Here is a 26,568-nt window from a genome sequence, read left to right as displayed (position 1 = left end):
AACCACATGGTTTACTTAACTCCTGCAGTGATTTGCTTAACAACCACCGCAAAAGAGCTCATAAAATTGGGTTAGATTCACTTAATGACTGTTTCGCTTAGCAGCCAAAATTCCAGTCCCAATTGTGGTTGTTAAGTGAGGACTGCCTGTAATCTTCCCCCAACCTTTTCATCCAGATCATTAATAAAAATGTTAAACACAGGGTCCAAGATATTGAAGCACTTGAAGCACTTCATTTGTTACTACTTCCAAGCTGATCTGGAACCATTTGTGAGTCAGTGTTTTTCAAACTTGGCAACTTTATGATGTATGGACTTCAACTCCCAGAATTCCCTGTGCTGGCTGGGGAATTCTGGGGTTTGAAGTTCACATGTCTTAAATTTACCACGTTTGAAAAACACTGTTCTGTCATTGAGCCTGTTATGAATCCATCTAACAGTTCAATCACCTAGCCCATATTCTACCATTTCATTAATGAATATCTCTCAGGAGACCTTGTTGAATTCTTTGCTGAGGTCAAACTACATTATATCTATGGCATTCCTCCAGTCTATTAGGCTAGCAGCTCCATCAAAAAAGGAGATATTGGTAATAGATATATGAAGAAATGAAAAGAGATGCACATGAAAAATGAGAGTGAAACTGTAAGTAGACAGTCCTCTGTAGAAGTTTGACAAAAAGAAGGAATGCTTCCTGCTTATCAAAAATTATGGAATAAATTCATGAAATTTGGAGGAGCAGAGTTTAAAGGGTATCCCCACAAAAGATTTCTGATGAAACTAATAATATTTCTGTAAGATAAATTGGGTTCAGTTGGGTTAAACATTCATCCCTTATGAGAGACTAGTTTGCTCTGGACTAATTAAGTTTATGCTCTGAAAGAGACCTAAACCACAGCAAACATGTAAAAATCCAGTAATATCTGACAGCACTGTCAGTTTAAGACACAGTCTTCATTTCCACATTTCTTTTTAGCATGATTACATTTGTGTGATTTTTTTTTTTTTTAAAAATCTTAGATGTGAATTGAGGTTTACAATCACACCTTTCTCTTGGATTGAGCCTAATGTGGAATGAAGGTATTTCCTGTCTCTTAGTATCTTTTTCACGTGTTGCTTTCTGCCTGAGCTTACATTGTTTTGTTGTTTTGTTTCATGAAACACATTAATATTCCAGTCCCATGAAACGAGTTGGTAATGGTCCTCTAGCAGCTTCGGCTGACCTTAAGCATGCTGAAGAAATGACAGCAGATGGGAGAGGTTTTTTATCCCTCTTTGCTTACTGACAGTCGGTCCCGTGAGTCTGTGCAAAAGTTCTCCAGGAAGGGTCAAATTAATGTCCTTGCCCAGAAAGATTCTTCCCAATCTGGAATACTCATTTATATTGGGATTGTGCAACACCCAAAATTCCCAGCCAGCTTGGCTTGGTGTACTCCCTCTTTTAATGTGCCTTGCAGATTCATTATTTTTAGAAATAATTTGCTTTATCCAAGCAATAATTTGTGTTCTCCTTGTTGATTTATTGTTCTAATGAATTGCTTAGCCTGCTTTTAGGACTGCCTTCTGGCAAACCAGTATTAGAAAACAGAATCTGTCAGGTGTTTTGGTTTCTGATTTGCAAAGCACAAGAAGCCCTAGTTTGCTGGGTCAAACAAAAGAGCCAATTGGAAGGTGTCATAAATTAAGATGGAAAGCAAGGTATGAGAGGGAAGAAAGAAGGAGAATATATAAACCAGGCCAAAGTGGAGTTTAGTTTTACATTGCTTCACATAACAAGCTAAACCTCAATCCTCCTCCTCTTCCTCCTCTCTACACAGGGTAGGTGGAAGGACTAGATGATCTAGTGAACTCTAAGCATCCCTTACCTTCCTGAAGAAGAAGAGGAGGATGGGAGAACAACTTGAAACCTTTACAAATAAAAGTACTACTGAAGTTGGTAGTGTGGAAAATATATGGGAGGACTGTAAATGGAATATAACTTTACCTGAAGCCCCTAAAAAAAAGTCTGTGAATGAGGCAGGATGGTTGCATAGTAAAAGCCTTACCTGAAACTAACCAAAAATACTTGAGGTAACTTCTTTTCTATTTCTGTATATTTTACTGAAAGGTATGTTTGCTAGAACCTTTAAGTGGCACTGTGATTTGGCCTCTCCCCTTTAGATATGTGAATTCTCTCTCTCTCTCTCTCTCTCTCTCTCACACACACACACACACACACACACCCAATTGACTAAGGCTAGGCCAATGCATCTGGTAAAATGGATTTTAGTTTATAAAGCTAAACCAATTATACTTAGTTGCTTTAGTCTGGTTACACTGTATGAAGTTGAGGCAGAGTGCCACAAGATTTTGCTGCGTGGGGGGGGACAAGAAAAGTCACTTTCACCTTCCCTTGTCAAGAGGTGCAAAACCAACCTAGTTATTTTGACACAAAGCAGAAAATCCCTCAAACTTCTGCCCTATCATTAACTATAACATACAGTAATAGGAGTTGAAATAAATAACATGTTGGGGTGGCTGGTTCAATCTGCCTTAAGGAAGGGCGGTCTAGATTTAACTGAAAATCAATCCCACTGTTTTCTCCTGAAAATTACAACAAAGTCTTGTTTGAAGTTCCTTAGAAAAGCATGCCAGTGGAACCTACTTCCTGATAGGTGTAGAGCCACCATTTCCAATTTAGTACCCTTCAGATGGTTTGGACCACAGATCCCATGTTAGCATGGCCTTTGACCATAGTGCTTGGAGATTATTGGATTTGAAGTATAGCATGTCTAGTGAATCCCAAGAAGGGGAAGGTTGTTGTGTAGAAAATGTAGTCATAAGTAAGTCTTCTCCAACCTAGTACCCTCCAAATACTTTAAACCATAATACTCATTATCTCTGATCACTAGTCATGTTGACCAGGACTTTTAGATGTAGTACCCCAGACTTCCGGAGGATACCCAATTGGAATATAAGAAATGGATGTGTGAAATGTGCAATCCAGTGCCAACAACTGTGACTGAACCAAAGGGACATATGATTGGGAAATTTGATGTGTTTAGGGTGTTCCCATTCTCCATTTGACCATTGTACTATCTGTAGCAGGGCTCTGTTGAGTATTATGGGGACCTTGGCATTTGTGGATGCTGTGTGCATTGGGGAGATTATATTCATGGTGTTTTCTTCCAGGGAATTGAGCACTTGATGCCTTGTTGGCTAGTAGGTAGCGAAGGTTTTTATTTAGGCAGTAGAAACTTGAATTTAAACTTCTGTTCAGGTATATTTGAAATGTTGAAGGTATTTTATGGATACAATCCCAAATTATGGCCATGGTAAGCTTGAGCAAATTGTAAGTTTCCTCTGCACCATCCTTTAATTTCCCAGGTTGTTTTTTAGCACCTCAGCTAATGTTTGGCTTTATTCAGAGCATATGGACTCATTTCCAAACAAATACTGGGCAACAGACACTTGTCCTTCTTTTTTCCTACGAATATGTGGGGTTTATGTGGGCGTAGAAACATCTTGAAGCTAATCTTTGAAATAGTATTTCATTCATTCATTCATTCATTCAATTTATATGGCACCCATCTCAATAATAAATAAAATCAATTAAAACCAAATTACAAACACAACGCAAAAAAAATTAAATATATACAGCAGCCGAGAAAATTATAATCCATAGATGTTAACGTAACCAGGAAATGGGGCCCTTAACACACTCAGGTCCCCAGGCCTGGGTACATAATCAGGTCTTTAAGACCTTATGAAAGGCCAACAGGGTCGGGGCCATCCTAATCGCTGGAGGGAGAATGTTCCAGAGGGCAGGTGCTACACCAGAAAAGGCAAGCCTCCTAGTCTCCGCCAGCCAACATTCCTTGGCTGACGGGACCCAGAGCATGTCCATCCTGCCAAACCAGATTGGACTGGTAGAAGTTACTGGGAGGAGAGAGTCCCTCAGGTAACCTGGCCTCAAGCCCTAAAGGGCTTTAAAGGTTTCAACCCACACCTTGATTTGCACCTGGAAACACACTGGCAATCAGTGCAGTTCATGAAGCAGTGGTGTTAGGTGTGCCGAGTACCTGACATCATTTACTACCTGTGCAGCTGCATTCTGCACCAGTTGAAGTTTCCAAATGCTCTTCAAGGGCAGCCCCATGTACAGCACATCGCAGTAATCCAGACAGGAGGTCACGAGGGCATGAGTAACAGTGCATAGAGCCTCCCAGTTCAGGAATGGGCACAACTGGCGCACAACCCTAAGGTGTGCAAAAGCCCTCTTAGCCACGGCTACCACCTGCTCTTCCAGCAGGAGCTGTGAGTCGAAGAGGACCCCCAGACTGAGCACCGGGTATGTCTGGGGCAGTTCCACCCCACCCAGCACCAAAGGCAGCATAGTCCTAGAACTGGAAGGCCCCAAACACCCAAAGCCATTCAGTCTTGCTTGTGTTGAACCAAAGCCCATTGTACTCCATCCAGGCCCCTACATGCTCCAGGCACTGGGACAGGACATCCACAGCATTGTTCAGGCAGCCTGGGGTGGAAATATAAAACTGGGTATCATTAGCATACTGATGATACCTGTCATGCGCTGCCTACCTCTGAATAACGTTCAGACACTGGGTTGCAAAGCAGGCTCTGGTTTATTTCAGGATAGGTACAACGTTGTTAGAAAAAGCTGAGAGTGACAGGAGCGCGCCGGTGCGGGGTTTAAATACCCCGCGCCGGTCAGCGCCCCCTCGCTCTCGGTCACGTCACCCCCCTTTGTCCCATGCGTTGCCCTGCCATTGGTTGAGGGTTTCTAGGATCGCCCATCCTCAGGTTTTCATTCTTCTGCTGATTGCTTTCAGCTGGGCGATCCCCGTGGTATTGCTGCTGATGGCTTGGGTGGCTCCGTGATCCGTTTATCTATTGTTTGTTAGCCGTTAGTCGTTGTGGGTTGATGGCTACTTAACTTGTACCCCTTCACCTATTTCCTTGTCATTGTCATGAGTGCCATTGCGCTGATTACTTTAGCTCAACGGCACTCATGACATACTGCCCCCTTTCCGAATAGTGTTCTCCCCCGGGTTTCTGGGTTTCCCCCATGGAGCTGTCAAAACGCCATTTTTTTTTTTTTTTTTTTTTTTTTTTTTTTTCAAAGTTCCCGCCGGAGTAGTTGTCGCCCCTCCCTTTGCTCCTCCCTCTACCACGTGCCTTCCCAGGGTGTGTCCATGGTGCGCATGCTCGGGTTCTGACCTGGCGTGCGCATGCTCCAACCACACCCTGTTTGTTTGGCTCAGTTCGGCGAGGCGAGAGGCGTGGCTGGTCGGGTGCTGCTCAGCTCCAGGTAGGGCCCTTTTTTGCTTATTTGGAGTGCGTCGCCTTTGTTGTGTCTCCTGGGCGTTGCCCCCAGGTTGCCCTGTTGACTTGCTTGCCACTCCCCCGCGGCCAGGGGGCGGGGGGAGGGTGCTGGCGATCGTTTGTCACCACCCCGTGGGCCCGGGGCGGGGGGAGTGAGTCCCGGGGGGGGGAAGGTCCACCCAAGTCGCGGGCTTGGGGGGGGCCCCTTCCCTTGGGGCACGGGAGGCGGGGGGAGGCCTGCGGGGGGGGGGGGTTGGTTTTGCTGACCTTGATTGCGGTTTGTCGGGGTATGCCCGGTGGAATGCTCTGGTCAGGTCAGGCGCTTTAACGTTGTGCGCCGCCACCCATTCCGGGTGGGGGAAGTGTTTCCACCTGACCAGATAGTGTAGGGTTCCTCGTTGCTTGCGTGAGTCGAGGATGTCCCTTATCTCGAAGTGGTGTTGCCCGTCGATCATAAGCGGTGCGGGCTGTGGCGTGCTTGGGTGCCATCGGGAGGTGGTTGCCGGTTTTAGGAGGCTGGTGTGGAACACCGGGTGGAGCCTCCGGAGGTTGTGTGGCAGGTCCAGGCGTATTGCTACCGGGTTCACTATTTGCGTGACTCGGAACGGCCCGATGTACTTAGGCCCCAGTTTTTTCGAGGGTTGGGTTGACTTTAGGAACTTGGTGGAGAGATAGGCCATGTCCCCCGCCTGGAACGTCGGTTGTTGGCGCCGGTGCTTGTCGGCCTGCTCTTTGTAAGCAGCCTGTGCCTCCTTCAGCGCCGCCGTGATTACTGGCCATGCTTCCGCGATCTTCCGTCCCCAGTCGCTGGCGTCCACCTGGGGTTCCGGGGGTTGAGGTAGCTCCGGTATGGGGACGAAGTCGCGCCCCGAGACTACTTCGAACGGGGTTTTTCCCGTGCTCGTGTGGACGGCGTTGTTGTATGCGACTTCGGCGAACGGGAGCAGTTCAGCCCAGTCGTCCTGGTGGTAGTTCGTATAGGATCGTATAAATTGCTCTAAGGTGGCATTAAGAACCTCAGTGGCTCCGTCCGTCTGCGGATGCCAAGCCGTAGACAGGGCCTGTTGGGTCCCCGTCAGCTTCAAGAAGGCCCGCCAGAATTTGGAGGTGAACTGTGTGCCCCTGTCGGTCACCACACGTGCGGGACATCCGTGTAGCCTGTACACGTGGATGAGGAAGAGTTTGGCTAGTTGTTGTGAGGATGGGACTGACGTGCAGGGGATGAAGTGGGCCTGCTTTGAGAAGTAGTCCTTCACCACCCAAATGGCCGTTTTCTTCTGGCTGGGTGGGAGGTCCACTATAAAATCCATAGAGATTTCCTCCCATGGGCGGGAGGGTTCTGCCACCCGTTGCAATAGCCCCGCGGGTTTGCCTGGTGCCCGTTTGGCCCGAGCGCACGTTGGGCAGGACGCCACGTAGGTTTTTACGTCTCGCCTGAGCGCGGGCCACCAGAATTGCCGCCGTGTTAGGTGTAGGGTCTTGAGGAACCCAAAGTGTCCCGCTTGCTTGGCGTCGTGTGACCTATGCAAGATCGCCTGGCGTTGCGAGTCCGGGACGTAGATTCTGCCTTCCCCCCATGCTAGGTCTTGCGCCATCGTTACCTTGTCGGGGTTTGCCAGGAACCAGGGGTCGGTTTTGAGGGCGGCGGCGAGGTCCGTGCGCATTCCCCCTGGTAGTTGCGGTTGCCTTCTTTCCGTCGCCGGTTGTCCCGCCGTCGGCTGCGCCGTAGCGTCGAGCTGCCTCCGTGCGCCGCTTCGGGTGGTCACTGCCATCCCCAGTTGCGAGGCGGATAGGACCGTCCCAATGGTGTCTGGGGCGGGCTCTTCGTCTTGGGGCAGCCGGGAGAGGGCGTCGGCCAGGAAGTTCTTCTTGCCCGGCATGAACTTCAACTGGAAATCAAAGCGGCTGAAGAATTGTGCCCATCGGACCTGTTTTGGGCTAAGGCGTCTAGGCGTTCGTAGGGCCTCGAGGTTCCGGTGGTCCGTCCAGACCTCGAATGGTTGGGTGGCTCCCTCGAGTAGGTGACGCCATGTTTCTAGTGCCGATTTCACCGCAAAGGCTTCTTTCTCCCAGACGTGCCATCGCCTCTCTGTCTCGGAGAACTTCCTTGACAGGTAGGCGCATGGTTTCAGGAGCCCCGTGGAGTCTTTTTGTAGGAGGATGGCTCCCAGGGAGAAGTCTGAGGCGTCGGCTTGGACCACGAACGGCCGTTCTGGGTCCGGGTGCGCGAGGATTGGCTCCGTCGTGAACAGCGCTTTCAGCTTGTCGAATGCGGTCTGGCACGCGGGAGTCCAATTCAGCACTGTGCCTGGGTTCTTGGCGCGTCTGGTGTCCCCCACCCCTTTGGTTTTGAGGAGGTCCGTTAAGGGTAGGGCTATCTCAGCGAACCCCCGGGCGAAGGACCTGTAGAAATTCGCGAATCCCAGGAAGCTCTGTAGTTGCCGTCTGTTGCGGGGCCGCTCCCAGTTTAGTACCGCTTCGACTTTTGCGGGGTCCATCTCGATGCCGTCCCCGGAGATTCGATACCCCAAATAGTCTAGGCGGTCTTTGTGAAACTCGCACTTTGTGGGCTTTGCATAGAGCTGCGCCCTTCTGAGCTTGTCGAGGACTTGCCTGACTAAGGTTACGTGTTCCTCGTATGTTTTTGTGTAAATAAGGACGTCGTCGATGTAGACCAGGACCCCTTTAAACAGATGTTCATGCAGTACCTCATTGATGAGCTGCATGAACACCCCAGGGGCCCCCGCGAGTCCGAAGGGCAGTACCTTGTACTGGAAAGCGCCTAGGGGGCAGTTGAACGCCGTCTTCCATTCGTCCCCCTCCCTGATTCGGATGCGATAGTACGCCTCGCGCAGGTCCAATTTGGAAAAGACTTTGCCCGTGGACAGGTGGGCGAGCATGTCCTTCACCAGGGGTAAGGGGTATTTGTTGGACAGGGAAGCCGCGTTTAGGCCCCGGTAGTCGGTACAGAGCCGTAGGGTCCCGTCTTTCTTCTCCCGGAATAGGACGGGGGCTCCGACCGGTGAGCATGCTGGCTCTATAAATCCCCTGTCTAGGTTTTTATCGATGAACTCCCGGAGGGTTGCCATCTCCTTCGGGGTCATCGAATAGATCTTTGGTCTAGGTAGGGGGACGTCGGGCAGTAGGTCGATTCGGCAATCCGTCTTGCGGTGGGGGGGTAGTTGGTCTGCCTCTGCTTCTCCGAAGACCTCGGAGAAGTCGGCGTATTGTTCCGGTAGGTCTGCAGTGGTAGCGGCGTTGTCTTGTGTGGTCGCCTCCGCTCGTCCTACCGTGGGGTTGCTTTTGCCAGCTGGTACTGGTGCTCGATACTCGCCGTCGCCGAATGTGAAGGTGCGGGTCGCCCAGTTGATCCGCGGGTTGTTTTTCGCGAGCCATGGCATCCCCAGGACTGCAATGGGCCGTCCGATGGGCGTGACTACGAACGATGTGCGCTCGGTGTGAGTGCCCATTTGCAGGGTGACCGGCTCGGTTTGTAGCGTGGCTGGTTTCCCCCCCGCTGTGGAGCCGTCCAGCTGGTGGAATGCCAGCGGCGTGGGGAGGGGGAAGCAGCGGAGTTCGAGTTTGGCGACTAGGTCGGGGTGGATAAGGTTTTTTGAGCACCCCGAGTCCACTAGTGCCGCGGCCGTGGTGGCTCCGTTGCCGGCAGAGAGTTGAATTGCTGCCAATATTACGGAGCTTTTGTCGTTTCGTTGAGGTGGTTCGCGTTGCTGTCCCGCCGCCTGCCTCGCCACGCGTTTCAGGGCAAGCGGGGAGCATTTCCCGCCGGCTGGTCGGGGTCGGTATTGTCCTCTTCTCCCCAGTAAGCGTCCCAGCCCTCTTCCGGTGTCGCTGTGGCCACGGTCATTCGGCGGTGAGGGGGCGGCCCCGGGTTGGGTGGTTTGGGGCTAATTTTCGGGGCGGGCTTGGGCGCGCTGGTCGGCGGTCGGTTGGCGAAGCAGTCCGCCGTCTTGTGCCCTAATTTGCCACACCTCCCGCAGGGCTCCCGGTTGAACTTCTTTTTAGGGTATATGGGGCCGGCCATCCCCCCGTGTGGTGCGGGTACCTTTTTCCCGACGTAGTTTGTGTCTTCCGTGGTTGTCATAAGGAAGGTGCGGTGCGCGTGTTCGGCTTTCCCCGCGAGGTGGATCCACCCGTGTAACGTTTCTGGGTCGTCGCGGTAGAGGGCCCATTGGAGAACGTCGCGGTTGAGCCCCTTTTTGAAGATTTCCAGCAGGGTGGTCTCAGACCAGTCGCAGACCTTTCCCGCGAGGGCTTTGAACTCCAGGGCGTAGTCAGGGACCGTGCGTGCGCCCTGTTTAAGTCTCTGGAGTGCGCTTTTCGCCCGTACTTTGGCTAGGGGGTCTTCGAAATAGTTTTTCATCTCGTTGATGAAAGCAGGGAAGGTGGCGAGGGCGGGGGAGCTGGACTCGTACAGTTGGACGTACCAGTCCGCCGCCCTGTCTTGGAGTTTGATTGCCACGGCGCCGATCTTGTCGGCCTCGGAGTCATAGGAGTGTCCGTGCCTCCCCATGAACTCCCTAGCGTTGGTGACGAAAAACGAGAGTTTTGAGGGGGTCCCATCGAAGAAGATGGGGAAGTCCTTTGGGGCCCGGGCGTTTTGCGCGGCCCCGCCTCTCGCTTCCCGGGATGTGGTGTCGGCCGCCTGTGCCGTCTGCTGGCTTTCCGCTGGCTCGTGTGGGTTCGGTGCTTCGCTCGGGGTGTGGGCTTGTGCGGGGACGTCATTGGGTGGCGCGGGGGGCATAAGCGCCTGGAGCATGGTCCGGAGTTCCGTCAGCTGAGCCCGCATGGCCGCGAGTTCAGCTCGTGCCTCCTCGTCCACAGCCCGCACCGCCGCTGGGGCCGGTTCCGTTGGCGCGTCCTCGGGGGGGGGGGGTTCATCGTCCCTCCGCCGCGGGTCCGCTTCCTCCTCCGTCTGATGGGTGTCTCCGTCGTCCTCCTCCGTGTCGAGCACCGTGGGGCTGTCGCTCCACGCCCGTTGCTGGGGTGCGATGTGGGGCGCGGGGTCCTCCGCTGGTTTCGGAAGTCGTGCTGCTCCCTCCCGCGGTCGGGTTGCCTCCGTCGCCATCTCCCCTTGGGGTTGGAGCTGAGGCTCGGGTCGGGTGGGGCGGGCGTCCATGGCTCCGGGAGTCCGCGGTGCCTCTGGCCTCGGTCGGTCCTCCTCTGTCTCTTGCCGCGCGGCTCGCCCTCCTTGCCCGCGCCGTTCCGGCCTCATCTTGCTGGTCTTCTCGCCGTCTACTCCTCCCGCGGCTCGTTGTCGTCCGGTGGGGCTCGGCGAGGCTGAGTTTATGACTCTCAGCTTTATGTCATGCGCTGCCTACCTCTGAATAACGTTCAGACACTGGGTTGCAAAGCAGGCTCTGGTTTATTTCAGGATAGGTACAACGTTGTTAGAAAAAGCTGAGAGTGACAGGAGCGCGCCGGTGCGGGGTTTAAATACCCCGCGCCGGTCAGCGCCCCCTCGCTCTCGGTCACGTCACCCCCCTTTGTCCCATGCGTTGCCCTGCCATTGGTTGAGGGTTTCTAGGATCGCCCATCCTCAGGTTTTCATTCTTCTGCTGATTGCTTTCAGCTGGGCGATCCCCGTGGTATTGCTGCTGATGGCTTGGGTGGCTCCGTGATCCGTTTATCTATTGTTTGTTAGCCGTTAGTCGTTGTGGGTTGATGGCTACTTAACTTGTACCCCTTCACCTATTTCCTTGTCATTGTCATGAGTGCCATTGCGCTGATTACTTTAGCTCAACGGCACTCATGACAATACCTTACCCCAAACCATTAACACCTTGCCCGGTGGTCTCGCCCGGTAGATGTTAAATAAGACGGGAGAGGCAACCGAGCCCTGTGGCACTCCACACAGTAGGGCTTGTGGGCTGGACCTCTCTCCTCATCAACACCAACTGGAACTGACCCCAGAAGGAAGAGAACCAGCACAGGACAGTGCCACCCACCCCCAATTCCCAAAGCCGGTCCAGAAGGATACCATGAGCAATGGTATCGAAGGCTGCTGAGAAGTCAAGAAGAGACAGGATGGATGCGCTCCCCCATCTTGCTCCCGCCAGAGGTCATCCAACAGCATGATCAATGCAGTCTCAGTCCCATAGCCCAGCCTGAATCCTGACTGAAAGAGGTCCAGATAATCCATTTCATCCAGGATCCTTTGAAGCTGCTGTGTGACCACTTTCTCCACAAGCTTCCCTAAAAGGGGAAGGTTGGAGACTGGAGAAAACTGTCCAGATTAATTGGGTCAAGCGATGGCCCCTTGAGGAGAGGATGCACCACCGCCTCCATGAGGGCTGTTGGGACCAACCCCTCCCTCAAGGAAGAATTAACCACTGCCCAGACCCAATCACATGCAGGGCCGCAACTAGGGGGGGCAAGCAGGGCATGTGCCCCGTGCCGTGCTGGGGAGGCGCCAAAATGGGCGTGGAAACCATGTTTGTCCCAGGTGACACAGACCCTAGTTGCGGGCCTGATCACATGTCCTCTCCTGGGCAGCCTTGACCAGCCAGGAGGGGCACGGCTCTAACACAGAAGTGGCCGAACTAAAAGCGACAAGAACCCTGTCCACTTCCTCAGGTTCAACAGGATTGAACTCCTCACCCCCGTAGCCTCCACTGGCCCTGCCCCAAGCCGGGAGTCCCATGCAGAGTGAATCTGAGCGACTTTATCTGCTACATGTGCAGCATATTTCCTCACAACGACCCTGTAGGTGAATCCCAAAATTACTCCCTGCAAGGAGTCCAGGTCAGCTGAAACAGGACCACTGGGCAGTTATTTGCGGACGCAATAAAGGTGGAGAAATAATTACGTTTCGCCACCCTTACCACCACAAGATAGGCTCTAGTATGCTATTTTCCCATATTATTGTATTATTATTATTATATGCTAATTAGTATAATTAGTATGCTAAGTTCCCATATTATCGATGTTGAATTAAAAAACTAAGTAAAAAGAGGGGTTGCTGAGCTCATGGGTACCATGGTGGGTATCCAGGCACGTAACCCTCACTTGACTGATGACCTTGACTCAGCCACTGACTGTCACTGATCTACCTCACAGTGTTGTTGTAAAGGTAAGATTGCAGGAGAGTGGTGGTGGCCAGAATCACATGTGGTGCCTTGAGCTCCTTGAAGGAAAAGACGTGGCTTGCTTTTTTTTCCTTACACGTTTTTACCTTCGCCAGTGCTCTTTTTTATTTGTACTAATGTGAGAATCAGAAATACCTCTAGTCCTTTGTGCCTGATCTTACTCCTTATGTTTATTTAGCCCCCACTCCCTTTATAATGGGCTTGTTTTGGCTTTTCCTGAAAAAATTCCGGTAAGCTGAAAATGCACTGGGGGATTTATTTCACATTACGAGATCCATCTCGGTATCCAGTTAGCTGTTTTTTGATGCAATGCTGGTTTTCAAGATTTCCCTCCCATCCTATTATATTTGACTAAGCAGCAGGAAGCCCCCCTTCCCCCCAGTGTTAGACCTTGGAAGCAGAGAAGGGTTTTCAAGTTTAGTAGATGCAGCCCACATAACCTCTCATACGTTTTCGTAGCACGAAGTACCAGAAAATTGTATTGCATCCTTCCCTGCTGTTGTCACCAAAGGATCGCGTGCCTGATTTGTGTGCACACAGAGGAACACTGTTTCATGCCAGAAGGGTGCTGGCGTTCAGAATGAGTTTACTCCGTCTTAGAAGTTGAAGGAAGGTGCATTTGGCAATAAATGTAGGGTATCGTTTTCTGAACCCGCTGGCCGTGTCAGACAACCGAATGCAAGAGAAAAGTATTGGCTTTGAGGTCAAGCATTGTTTGCATGTGTTGCAAATGGTTTCCCCGGGAAACAGCAGATCTGCCCTCCAAGCTTGCTGCAGCATCTTCCGAACAGCATCTTGTGTCTAGACACAACAGAGAGGTACCTTTTGGTTTTGGCGGGAGGGGGGCAACCAAAAACAATGTGGAGGGAAAATGCGGAGAAGAGAACATAACATCTACGAGCGAACGGTTCCAGAGAATGAAGAAACATACATCGAGAGTGGCACCGTTAGAACCTTTCAGTCTTTCCACACTAAATTCACCTAGATCAGACGGTAAATGCAATTTTATTTCCTCCTATGTTATCTTACCTAAAGAAAGGAATTAGCTGCCATTCTGTTCCTTTTTCTTTTTCTTTTTGAGCCAATCTCTTCCTTTTAAAGATTACCTAAGGCCATTTGTAAAATGTTTGAAAATGTTTCTAAAAGATTTTTTTTTATTGTGATTAACAGCCCCCAAGTGTCTGGCTTTTACAGTGTATAAAAACTGTTTTATAGGGAAGAGAAAGAGACTCACCCGAGGGAAGAAAAGTTGGTTGCCTTTCATTGTTAGTTTGCGAAGTGCTAAACCAGCTCTCCCAGTCTGCCTCTGTCATCCAATAGTATTTCAGTATAAAATCTTTCCATTTTTCTCTGTTTGAAATGCTGTATTGTGTCACGACAGTCTCTGAGGATTAGCTGCTTGTTTGGAGGGGTTTGTAGTTTAAAATAGCAGGAATTCGAAGGAAAAAAAGCAGGACGTTTTCCTTCAGCAGCAGAGCCATCACAGACTTTAATGCAGTTCTGAATACGAAGGCAGGCAATTACTTGGTGGTGGTGGGGACATTTCAACCTTCAGGTACTTTCTGTGTCACCTGTTCGCAGGTGCATCTTATTGGTTGTGCATATTAGTCCTCCCATCTGCCATTTTTACAACAGAGTTGTGGACTTCTCTGAAGCAGGAATGTCCCCCAGCGCTGGCTGCCAGAGATTTGAGCAATCTTGACAGAAAGAGAGGCCGTCAAATATCAATTAAAGCAGTGTCAGCAGTGGCCAGTAATGGGTCTGTATTCATAGATGGGCTGTTGGTACAGGATCAGGTCAGAATTTCTTTGCGGGGATCCAGCTCCCCTTTCCAATTGCTCTCAAAGTAATCCATGGCAAGGAAGCATCCCTTGACTGTAATTGCTACAACAGTGAGTTCCAAGGATAATTTTCTAGAGTGTCCTAAATATAAGATGACATGGTGGATTTACACAAATGTAGCCGAGGACAGGTAATCCATAGGATTCCCTGGTGGCTGAAGTCAAAACTGGTTTTCCAAGCGGATATGGACTAGGGCTGAAAGCAAATATGTTAAAGATGCCTGGAGCAGGGAGCAGGCCTGTAGCCAAGCTAAAAGTTTACTGGAAGAAGCTTATGTAGTTTTTTTTTTAATAGCTTAACGTTAGGGAAAGCAGAGAAAGTCTAGCACATAGGAAAAACTTGAGCTAGTTGTTCATCAGGATGAACACACACATACATTCATTCTTATAAATTTTATTTAGAATTATTTATCAAACAGGGCAGAAAGAGAAAAAGCTTTGCTGAAGTCTGGGAAGGTCAATATATAAATTTTGAGTCATCAGCACACAAATAATTGTAATAAATAAATACTGAACTTGTTCATCTGCGTTGGTGCCACTGAGTCATCCAGAATACTTCCAATTCAAACCTGGCAGCAGAGCCTGGTTTACAGTACTGATTTTTTTTGTGGCAAGCACAAATCATAGCCAGCTAATTTGTATGGCAGGCAATGATTTACGGAAAGGAAGGAGATAACTGAGTAATCTGTACTGTTCATAGAAGGTGGAAAAAGGAAGCATAGTGCCAAGGCTTCTTCCAGGACAATTATTTTAGGGTTCCATGCCACAGCTGATTAAAACAAATGAGCATCATATGTATACTGTATATGAAAGATTCCAGATTAGTTTTGTTCTTGATTTTTAAAAAATGGATTCTGATTTTTAAAGCTCATTATGGTTGGGATATACTTCTCCTTTCTTATCTGGTCCCATAACTATATGATCATCTTTTGGGGTCCTGCTTTACTTAAAATCAGGACCACCGTAGTAAGATGCAGGCAGGGCCCTGATGGGTGTTGCCCCAAGGGTCCTAATTCCTCAGGAGAGGCACGGGCCTGGCCAGGATTTAGAAAAGGAAGTACCTTTAGTGGTTGAATCTTTTGGACTGGTAATGGTTGATAGCTTCAAAGTATGTTTTAAAAATTTTAGAGGGAAAACTGCATTTTAAAAAATGATAGACTATAAGCTAGCACAAAGTGAGATAAAATAGTCTTAAAGGTGTTAACTAAACCCATCCTTACAACATCTCTGCAATATAATGCTGATTGTGTAATTTCAGGATTTTATGTCAGAAATAAAAAAAACAAGCACAAATGGTATGCTGCAGTGACCCTCAGTCATTTCTCCATTTGAACTGTGCTGTTTATGTCTGACTCTGCTAATTTCCTGGTCTGATGGGCAGACTAGCAAGAATTAGCACAGCGATGCTGGCAATTGCTTGCTATATCAGACCTACCTTAGCCTCATTTAGTTGAGTCTACTGTTTCCAACAGTGGTAAGCCAGGCTTAGGAGCAGGAGAAATAGGAAAGAAAGGGAAGGCAGGCCACAAGGATAGAAATAAACACAGTTTCATATCTTTTTCAACTGCACCTATAACCCAAGGAGTTACTTGTCATAGGACAATTTTATGGGTTAAATTTTAGATTCACCAATTCCAATAGAAAAGAATATATGTGGCTCAGGGTGAACTATGGAGTTTTTGGTGCTCTCTGAGCTTGGTTGTTTGCTTGTAGACGTTTCATTACCCAGCTAGGTAACTTTATCAATGCACTGATGATGTTACTGAGCTGGGTAATGAAATATCTGCAAGCAAACAAGCTCAGGGAGCACCAAGAATCTGATGATTCACCAATTCTCCAGCTGCCATCTCCCCACAACTGTGATAGGAATAGAACTGGATTTGATAAGGATGGGTTTTTCCCCCCATCCTTCATAGTTTGGATCTAGAAAGGAGGGGTAAAACTCATTTTTTCAGTTTGGCTGGGGCTCAGAACATTCTGAAACTGCAGAAAGAAGAAAAGAGGGATGAGGAATCGCAGGGGTAAGGAAAAGAGAAATAGAACCTCTGTTAATTACACCTGTACTGCTTGACTCATTATGGTATCACCTCCTTCCCAAGATGACACTAAGCTTTGAGCACTCTGCATGTCTCTGAAGTCTCTGTCAGCTCTCCAGCACAGAAGCAAGAAAGAGGATGGTACCTTGGCTCTACCACTGTGCTCAGCTCCAGTATGCTTGAGAGTACCTTCAAGACAAGAGAACCTGAAGAAGAGAGCAGATTCTGTGTGATTAGTGCAAATTTCTATTGATTAATTACCTAAAATGGCTATTTGTGGGTCAAGAGCAGGAACAAAGTGGGGTAAGAACATATTATTACATCCCGTCTGCACCTTGCAAAGAATATTGAACTACATGCCTTGACCATGTACCTTCTGAAGGATGGTAGAAAAATTCCTGAGCATCCTTGGAAAAACTGGTCATTGCCATTTTTTTGCAGAATAGTCGAGCTAGCTCTACCACAACATGCTGACCAATGGAGGCAGTTCTGCAGGGGCCCAGTGAAACATATTATGGTGCAATAAACAATATCTAACAAGGCTGAGTGATCTGAAAGCTGACTCTATCCAGGAGGCGGTTAGTGAGAAAAGGAGAAATGCTGGTCCAACGTAAGTACCGCTACAGTTTGTACCAGAATTAGGAATAGTTAGAGAGCTGATCTTTATAATTAATTCCAAAATCTTATTTCAAATTTATCTGGACCCTTAGTCTGTTTGTAGTTTTCTGAAATCAAAGTTTTAATCAACCTTTTGCTATTTATTTCAATTTTTTTAAAGTTCTTAAGCTTGTAGTTAAAACTTTCTTTCTTTAAGGATTGAAGGCAGACTCACCCGGTGCTATAAAACCTGTTGGTCCAAAGGTCTCTAATAGCTTAAAAGTAGTTAACAAGCAATTTCCGAATTTGATTAGAAAAGGAAGTATGCGTACTTAGTGTCCTTTTAAAGGCACCAAATGTGGTTTGAGCAAGGTGGCTATTCCCTCGTCTCCCAGTGCTCAAAAACTGCTTTCTTGCAGTCTCCTTGCAAGGAGCAACAGTTTGGAGCACTTGTGGGAGACCTCCCGTCCTCTCTTTGTCCGGAGAGGTTTGAAGAGCCGGTCTACTCACCAGCTCTTCATTCTTTGCCGCAGTCTCAGCTCTGCTTTTTGCAGAGCTGTCTTCAATCTGCCATTCTTCCTCTAGAAGTGCCCCAGCAAGGCAGGGTTCAAAACTCCTTATTGCCAAATACTTTAGGTTGATCATTATTCTAGATTACGTTCCTTCAGATGATGAGTACCCGCTTCAGAGAAAATCAATCTGTCTTGTCCTCTCCCTTTTAAGTCATGAAACATCCATGATTTATTGTGAGTTGTGTTTTACAGTTGGAAAAGGTATATTTTCTATTTCAGGTGGTCTGAGTTGACTCATGGTTATCCTGTTGTGGTAGATCCTAACAGGTTTGTTAAAAAAATAAGTTGTACTGGAATCTGTGGCAAGATAGGGGAGTGCAATAGCATGTTTATGGATCAAGGGATATTCCTTGTTGCCCTTACCACCAAAATCCCCAGGAAGTACAAAAGATATTACCATTCAAATAAGCATTATGGCCAAGGGCTGATTCACAAAATAATTTTCTTTCATTAATATGCAACAGCCAGAAAGGAGGGATGAATGGCAGTCCAGAAATGTGTTGACAGAAAAGGGAGCTTTTTGGCCAACAAGTCATCTTTAAATTGGGAAAGGTGTTTCTTCATCAGATATATTTGAAGTACCATGCATTTTGATGACAGTACAATAGAATCATAGGGTTGGAAAGGATCTTGGTCCAACTCCCTGTCCAGGGTAGGAATTTTCTGATTATTGCAGACAAATGGCTACCTAACCTTTGTTTGAAAACCTCTAATGATAGAGCCCCCACAATTTCAGAAGGCAGGCTGTGTCACTGCTGAATAGCTCTCCCAGTCAGGAAATTACTAGATCTCTCTTTGTGAAGCTTCCATGTGTCTTCTCCTACCCCTTAGCCTTCACTTCTTTAGATTAAACATTCCCAGTTCTTTTAACCACTCTTAGGTTTTAGCCTCCAAGCCCCTTATCATCATTGTTGCTGCTCTTTGCATTCTTTCTAGTTCTTCAGCATCCTTCTTGTGGACATAGTATTCCAGGTACGGTTTGGCCAGAGCAGAACTATCACTTCCCATGATCTCAACATTAAACTTCTCTTGAAGCAGCCTAAGACTGCATAGGGTCTTCTGGAAACTACAGCACACTATTGGCTCTTGCTTAATTTGTGATCTACCAGGATAACCAGATCCTTTTCACCATAGTCTGGTTATGTTCTGCATGCAGAAGGACTAATGTTCAGTTCTGAACACAAATGAAAAATTCAGATGGGATGTGAAAGATTCCTGCTATGGAGAGTCATCACATTAGCCAGCACTGAGCTAAAAGAACCATTGCAGTAGCATCAAATGATAGTCTAAAGAGTTAAATATATGTGCGTTTAGAACTATACTATATGTGATTGTCCTTTAGGAGTACCTATTTTTTCAATTAATTCACTCAACCTTATACAATTAGACTGTGAAGTAAAAAAAAATAATCCAGAAAAAGACCATTGCAAACCACTTCCATACTATTTCCAAGAAAACTACATGATTGTATGTCCATGAACCCACCAGCACTGAGCTTAGGTAAAAAAAGACTTTCCCTTTCCCATTTGTTCTGCATATGTACATATATAGCCACCAAAAATCCAGGCTCAGAAATTCACCCAGTGAATTGAGAAAAGGCAGAGGCATTTTTCTTTTATACACTCTGTGAAAACTTCACCTTCTGCCCATGGATTGGCTGCCACAGTAGCTGAAATTCATACAGTATACTATGCCATCATGTAGTTTGCTTGTTTGTGGTTTTCTGTGTTGCATAAAACCAATCTATTTTGTGTTCTTCAGTAAAATGAGGTTAAGCAAATCAAGACTTATACCATATAGCAGAAACCACAGAGACTTTCAAGATGAATGGCTCAAGAGAGGGAACATGACTCAATGTTTTTCATGCAGAAGCTCCCAAATTCCATCTCTATTTTTTAACACTCAAGTAGCAAATGAGGGACAAAATATTTTGTTGTCTGCAACCACAAAGTACCTCTGCTTAGGCAAAATACACAATACTGTCTACAACAGTTTTCTGCGCTCCTGATGGATGACTGAAAAGTCAACTGCCTTTCTTGTCTTGATGGCACTTTCATTTGTCTGTACAAACTGCCAGGTGACTCCAGGAGTCTCCGGAATAATAGGGAATATAGGAATAAGCAAACTTAGAAAGATTTGCTGGAATATGGTAGTTTTCCTTGATGGTGAGAGCACATCCCTGCGATGGCTTCAGTTATGGCAGTTGAAAGGGTTTTCCAGGGTTTTCCAATAGCTATGATGAAATATTCATAAGCACTTGCTCTTCAAACATCAGGGAAGAAAATTTTGCTAGAGAAATCAGAATCTCTAAACTAATGACAGACTCTTAAGAGCAGTCTGGAGGCTCTCTGTTCTTTGGGACATAGAAGACAAGAAGAAAAAAAGATTAACAATGTTTGTCAGGGATTTGTAAATATCTAGGATTGCTTTGCATGTGAAAGAGGGAAAATTAGCTACAGCTCAGACAACTGGTTCTGCAGCGAGTAATCTTGCCTCTTCCCACCTCCCCCAGTTCCTTCTGAGTTGAATTCCCATGAAGCACGTATCACTAGCTTTGCAATTCTCAGCGTAAATGCAAACTGTCTCGTTCAATTATGTGAACACTCTTTGCAGATCGACTTTAAATTTGCTTTACCCCCTCCCCCCCTTTTTTTAAAAAGGAGGAAAGTAAGAAAAACACAGGTTTTCTTAGAATCTACCTGTGTAGTCAGGTTGGAACTGGATGTTACAGGCTACAGTGGATGCAGAATGTAAGCAGCAGTAGTGAAGTGATTCAGGAACATATAAAGGTAAGTTACGACATATATTTTGTTGCATCAGACATTATGATGGGGAGGACATGCAAGACAACTCTTACAGTGGCAACCAGTGACACACACACAATGCTTATACAACAATCCAGGACCGTCTTCAGTTTTATGAGTAGTAACTGTCTGTTCTAAAGGCAAAGTCCCTGGAAGTGATTTGCCATTACTTTCTGGGATGTCTTGATTTTCCAATCTAGCCTACTGAGTAGCCCTCACCATGTCCAGTGGTAATGAATTCCAGAGGTTAATTATGTGCTGTGTGAAGAAGTGCTTCCTTATGTCTCTTTTAAATCCCATTTTAATCAGCTTGATAGGCTATTATCTGTTAGTGCCCCATCTAGCTATGTCCATCTCTGCATAGTTTTTCAAGATCCATTTGTTCTTCCATCTACCATTTACATTCCACCCATCTTTCAAGATGCTCATGTTGGTGGATGTTGTTTTTCTCCTTTTAGTCTCACATCAGTAGTTTTAACTTCATAACAGTTCTGTAAAGGGCATTGTTCAAAGCCAGTAGTAGATAACTTTTTTATGCTTTGGGGTTGTGCTTTCCTTTTAAACTTTTTCAGCCTCCAAAGTCTGCAGAGGCTGTGGATGAAGCCAAAATGTTCAGCCCATTTTTAAATTTTATTTTTGGGGTCTTGGGACATTAACAAAAAGAACAGTATTTGTTCTTCTGGAAGCTTAATGGGACTTTTTTAAAGCCTTAAAATGTCAAAAGGAAAAAATCCCCCCCCTTTTTTTTAACTAGAGCAAGGTTAAGCCCCCCAAACACTGCACTGCCAAAAATGCTAATTTGCCACCAGATTGCTGAAGTGCAATCCAGAGATGCTCTGGGGAATTGCAGAAATGAGGCTGGAATATTGTGTGAGAGCCAAGGACTGCTAGCTTATATTAAGAAAACATATATTATCCAAAAGCAGTGGTGTGAAGAAGCAGCAGCATTATTCTGGATTGCACAGTGATAGCCATCTTGTTCAGTGGCAGGAAAAAACCCACCAAACATCTTCATGGCACATTAACAGTTAAAAGGTTTAAGTAAGATACAAGCTTTTGTAGACCAGATTCCACTTCTATCAGAGGCATGAAGTCTTATGCCTGTCAGTTTAATCAGTATCTGGTGAGTGGATATTTTTAGTATTTTGGTGGGGTTGACCTGGTCAGCATTTTCAATAAAATTAGATGGAAAGAGGTAGTTTTGATCTGCCACTACCTTTAAAAAAATTGGAAGCTTGTGAATTAGAAGAGGAGTCTCTGTATGATTCTGCTTTCTCACCTTTTCTCCTCTTAGTCAACCTTTACTAAGAGTAGCTGTTTTTAGCCTGTTTCTGTATTAGGTAAGATTGGGTGATTTGATCACACGGAATATAGCAGAATTATTCAGAGGAGTCATTCTTTTTTTGCTTCTCTATATAACTCTATGTATTACTGTGGGCTTCAATCAGCAAGTAGGAATAATGTGAGCAAGGGACTAATATTATGGGAGGGGAAGGGTATGTTTTTAGCCATCAGAAGTTTGGACAGAACTAGCAGTGGGGAATACAACCAGATTCTGGTCCTAATGGGTCATTTGCATTAAAAAGTTAGAATCAGACTCACTGAGTTAAGTGAAGCATTTTACCTAGCAAGAGTAGCTAAATCTCAGCAATATGGCTGTGACATTTGCAAACATCAAATATAGTCCCTCTTTTGGGGGGAGATGGGCAGTGACAAAATTTGATAAATAAATATGACTACCGCTTGTATATATTTAGCATTATGGTATCTATTGGTCCTATAATATCATGCCTTGGAATATGATATACCCTTCTATAGAAGTAGGCTTTCTTTTTCAGTATGAAAGAGATTCTGATAGCCTTATCCAAATGAGCTGATCATCCATCTCAGCTACAACCTCAAAACACACTTGTCAAGATGAGAAGATGTAGCTACTTCCTTGAAATATGGAGAAATATCAGGTTGTCCTGTAACAATCCTCTAATATATTCCATTTTCAAGAGAAGAAAGCAATTTGGTCATTTTCAGAGAGTAATCAAATGTTCACAGAAGACTTCTATGAGATGCTTTACAACATGGAACTGGGAAATTCTACCTTCAACATTGCCATCATCGGGAAACTATAAGATCCTTTCTAACTGAACCTCCATGGAATGCTGGCTCAAAGTATTTAATTAATTTAATTGATGATGATGATGATGATGATGATGATGATGATGATTGTGATGCCTGGAGTCACCATGTGTGAGTTGGGCCGCCTTATAAATCTGTTTAATAAATAAATAGATGAGGATGATGATGATCAAGGTCAATGTGGTTTTGAGATACAGGCCTAGACATCTTAAAGAAATACAGTATATTGTATGCAGCAATCAGTTGCTAGCAAATTAAATATGCTGCAGCTGAAGCCCTAACTTCTACTATGGGATCCCTGCTCCTAACCCTAAAAGTGTATGACTCGACAACTGCTTGCACACTGGGGAAAGGCATTCTGCATGTTCCAAGGCTGATTCCTGATAGCTGAAATTTGATTGAGAGGCTGCTTACGACCTTGGATTAACTGCAGCTATAAGCGCATCAGAGAAACCTCATCTGTACATCCACTATGAGTCTACCTGCCCCAGTGGAAAGCAGTCAAATTGGTTAGGATGAGATTCACTTTTTTACCAGCTGTGCATGTGCAACACTGTATAATGCATGCACCATCATGTATATGATAATTGCATGCATTTGTGGGAATGCTCTGATTTGTTCCATTCTTAAGGAACAAATAACACTATGGCATCTGAGAACTTTTCTAATCCCTTGTTTAACTTAATAATAACCACCTTTATAGATGGCTATAGAAATTAATTTTTGACTTTCCATTGCTACAATATGCATTTTCTTCCACTCAAGCAGTGAGCGGTTTATTTTCAGTTGCACATTTTTAAAAAATGCTTCAAGATGTTTTGATAGAACAAGACATGAGTCGGTTCCCCATCTATTGCTTCCAGGAGGCTTACCCACCAAACTGATGCAAACTCTTTCTTCTTAGGTGCCTCCCGATCCTCTGTTGTCCGATGCAAGCCAGGAGCCAACTGCCCCAGCACGCAGAGTGGCCTCCGCAGGCAGCATTCCCCTTTATCCGCTGCTGAAGATTCTGCTGCTCCCATTCTAGAGCTGCAGAGTCGAAGTCCCTCTGGATTTTGCCGGCACGGCAGAGGAGAGAGGCAGAACAGATCAGGTAGGCTTACAATAGACTGAGTATCACAACTCCATTTGTGCCTTGGGTGCAAAACCTCCTCTGCCCTACCAAAGCATGAATGGTATGGTTTCTTGTGTTGTGATCACTGTTGTCCACTTTGCCCATTCTTTTCTATGCTGGGGTTTTGGTAGGCAGGAAGAACTAATAGGCAAAGGAGGTATGCCCTGTGGCCTTACACGGACGTTTGTAGCAAACTAGTGGCATGCAGAAGATCCAGCAGAGACAGAAGACCTCTCCAGGATGATGCACTAATTCCACACTATCATTATAGCAAGGGGCAAATTAGAATCAGACAGGATCTTTGGAACCTCCAGACTAACCTGAACTTGGTCCTGCCATCAGAACACTGATCTGTCTATCTCAGGCATGATGTGAAGAAGAAGAATAGACTGGAAGAAAAGGCTTGTCTTTGATCTTGGCGAAAGATGAGTCTTAAATCACCAGGAATCTATATGGGAGGAGGAAAGATTTTTCTTCAAATGTGGATTTCCCCCTTGGTGACTTTGACTTAAAAAACACAATGACCAGAGAGAAAGCTGTAGACACATGATTTTTTTTTTCTTCTCCTCTTCACTCTCTTATCTCATGACTCCTCTTGTGCTAATCTCTGAATTTATTTTGGCTGGCTGAGAGCAGCCACAAAAAAATGCAAGTTTATTATTTTTTTCCTGCTCTTCACTTTACAAAAAACACCTCATGGCGATTTACAAAATACTGCAGTGCAAGTAATAAGCTAAAATAATAAAATTTTAAATGATATCGATTAAAACATCTATCAATCTATTAATATTAATGCAACATATAGATTGAAAAGTTATTCAGTGGACAGTCAGAGCATCATTATTGTAATTGTAATTGTTCTAACTACTTTTATAGTTTTATTGTTGTAAGCCGCCCAGAGACACTTGCTGAGATGGGCAGCTATAGATATCAAATAAATAAATAAAATAAATAAATAAAATTATAATAGTTGCAATGTCTGGATAAGAAAATATTATCGTGAAATGGGCATTGTTATGGAGAAATTGTAGAAATGTGTTATTAAAATTTAGATACACTTTAGTAGCCATTGTCTTATCTATCTATTTATGTGGTCACTAGTAGTCAAAAACGACTTGATGGCACATAATCAATCAATAATCAGTCTTACTTATCGAACATTCACCAGTGCTGGAACGATTGGCAAGATAGTTGCATCTAGAAGCATCAGCAAGATCTGCTGTTTTCTTCAAAATGACAAAAGCAGTGTTACCCTGTTGCAAGCTCTGCCTCTTTCATATCTGCATGTGTGTGACATCATGATGCATGTACAAAAGGGGCGGAGCACTCTATACCTCTGGTTGAATCCTCTGTCATTTGGGTGGCAAATGATATTTTGCATTCAGATTTATGTTTTGTAAAAAGAATCAAGTTGCTCTCCTTTCTAATAGCAGAGGGTTGCATACTGATAATTACTATTTTTTCTGACTGGCATTGGGTCTCCAGGATCTCAAACAGGGAGAAGGTGGTTTTCTTCAACAACACTACTTGACTGTATTTCAGCAGACTTGCTTGGAGTTGAACCCTGGATCTTCTTCATAGCATACAAAGTTTGCACCATTGACTTTCCAAGGTGCAATGGTACACCCTCTGTGCAGGTTTTATTGCACAGTTGATTTGTATGTGTAGTCGTAATAGAAGTAGTAGCAGCATTCAGGAACCAACCCCAGACATGCAGGTTGAAGCATGTTTTGAAATATTTCTTGGTAAACCAACCATTCCAACCAATCCTAATCCAATTCCTAACAGTTGGAAAAAACCTCATGGGTTCTCATTCCCTTAATAAGTCAACTAGTCAAGCAGCTTTCATGAACTCTTTGTGCATGCACAGAGCCATAAATCCATTAGACTAGAGAGAAAGAGTTGATGATTAAGATAATAAAACAAATCCAGTTAGTTAAGGAAGATAGGGAAAAAGAAAAGCAATACTCCAAAAAAATAGAGGGATAATAAAGAACCTAATAAGTTCTTCACCTGAAGCAAATCAGTCAGCTGGGAAATAGAATTTTGTTTGTCATATTTGGGATAGCTCAGAACCAGACAAAAAGGAGGTATCCTCATTAAAATATTTTAATTTTAGTTTAGAAAATTTAATGTCTGATAAATTAATCCTTTGGTTTATGGAGCGATCAGAAAGAAGAGAACTTGTTCCTAGCTATGAGAAGAAAATGAACGTAAACTTCAGTGTTTGCTGGCAGGAAAGTTTTTCTGATGGAAGAAATCTCCCCCTTTTTCTATGTAGCAGTTGGTTATTTGTTTGTTTGTTTGTTTGTTTGTTTATTAAATGTATGTGGCTGCCCATCTCTTGTACATGACTCTGGGCAACTGACAGTTAAAGCAGGATAAAAACAGAATAAAAACACAATCAAAAATTGTAAACATTAATAACATAAAAATAGCAGCCAAGAACACTCTCAGTATCTCACAATCACTATAGCCAAGAAATGGGCTCATCACACTAACAGGGCTTGATGGCAAAACCAAGTTTTTAATGACTTGCGAAAGGCCAGTAGGGTTGGGGCAACTCTGATATTGGAGAGGATTGATACTCTTCGTATGAGATTTACAAATACAAAATTCCTTGTATATACCATATACAATAGTTGAAATGTTCCTAATTAATTTATTTGTAGTAACCTATAATACTTTTGTGTTTCAGTAAGAGTACGATGATTGTATATTGTCATGGCTGGACAAAACAGTTTGCCCAGAAAGGTTGTCATTGTAGCAGCAGTATAGGTGATTTTTAGATGTAAGCCCTTTTCAGACAGGTAGATCTCAACATACAGCTCATCCACTTTACAAACTCTGCTGGCCATTAAAGATCTGGTTTCCATGGCTACAGTTGATTGTCTGCAATGGGAAAATGGCTTTACATCACAGTGGAAAGATCTAACTCAGTGTGTAGGAGAACTTGCCGGTTGTCCCATGCATTCCCCCCTCTTGCATCTTTCCCCAGCCATCTGGCCTCCCAAACTATATGCGTTCCTCTGAGGTGGCTTCAC

General features: G+C 45.5%; 1 protein-coding gene across 2 annotated transcripts in view; it reads left to right on the top strand.

Moving 5' to 3' along the window:
• The window catches only part of SLC35F4 (solute carrier family 35 member F4), a 149,269-nt gene that overhangs the window by 105,150 nt on the left and 17,551 nt on the right, over window positions 1-26,568 (top strand). Inside the window, exon 2 of one of the 2 annotated variants that reach the window (XM_063290500.1) lies at window positions 23,315-23,503. The exons of the other annotated variant lie outside the window; for it this stretch is intronic. Within the exon in view, the coding sequence (XP_063146570.1) occupies window positions 23,315-23,503 (189 nt within the window). The remainder of the gene's footprint in view (window positions 1-23,314; window positions 23,504-26,568) is intronic. 2 annotated transcript variants of the gene reach the window in all.

Source organism: Candoia aspera, chromosome 1 (assembly GCF_035149785.1).
Source record: "Candoia aspera isolate rCanAsp1 chromosome 1, rCanAsp1.hap2, whole genome shotgun sequence".
NCBI lineage: Eukaryota > Metazoa > Chordata > Lepidosauria > Squamata > Boidae > Candoia > Candoia aspera.
The sequence above is the reverse complement of the archived record's forward strand: the minus strand, read 5'-3'. Positions and strand labels throughout refer to the sequence as shown.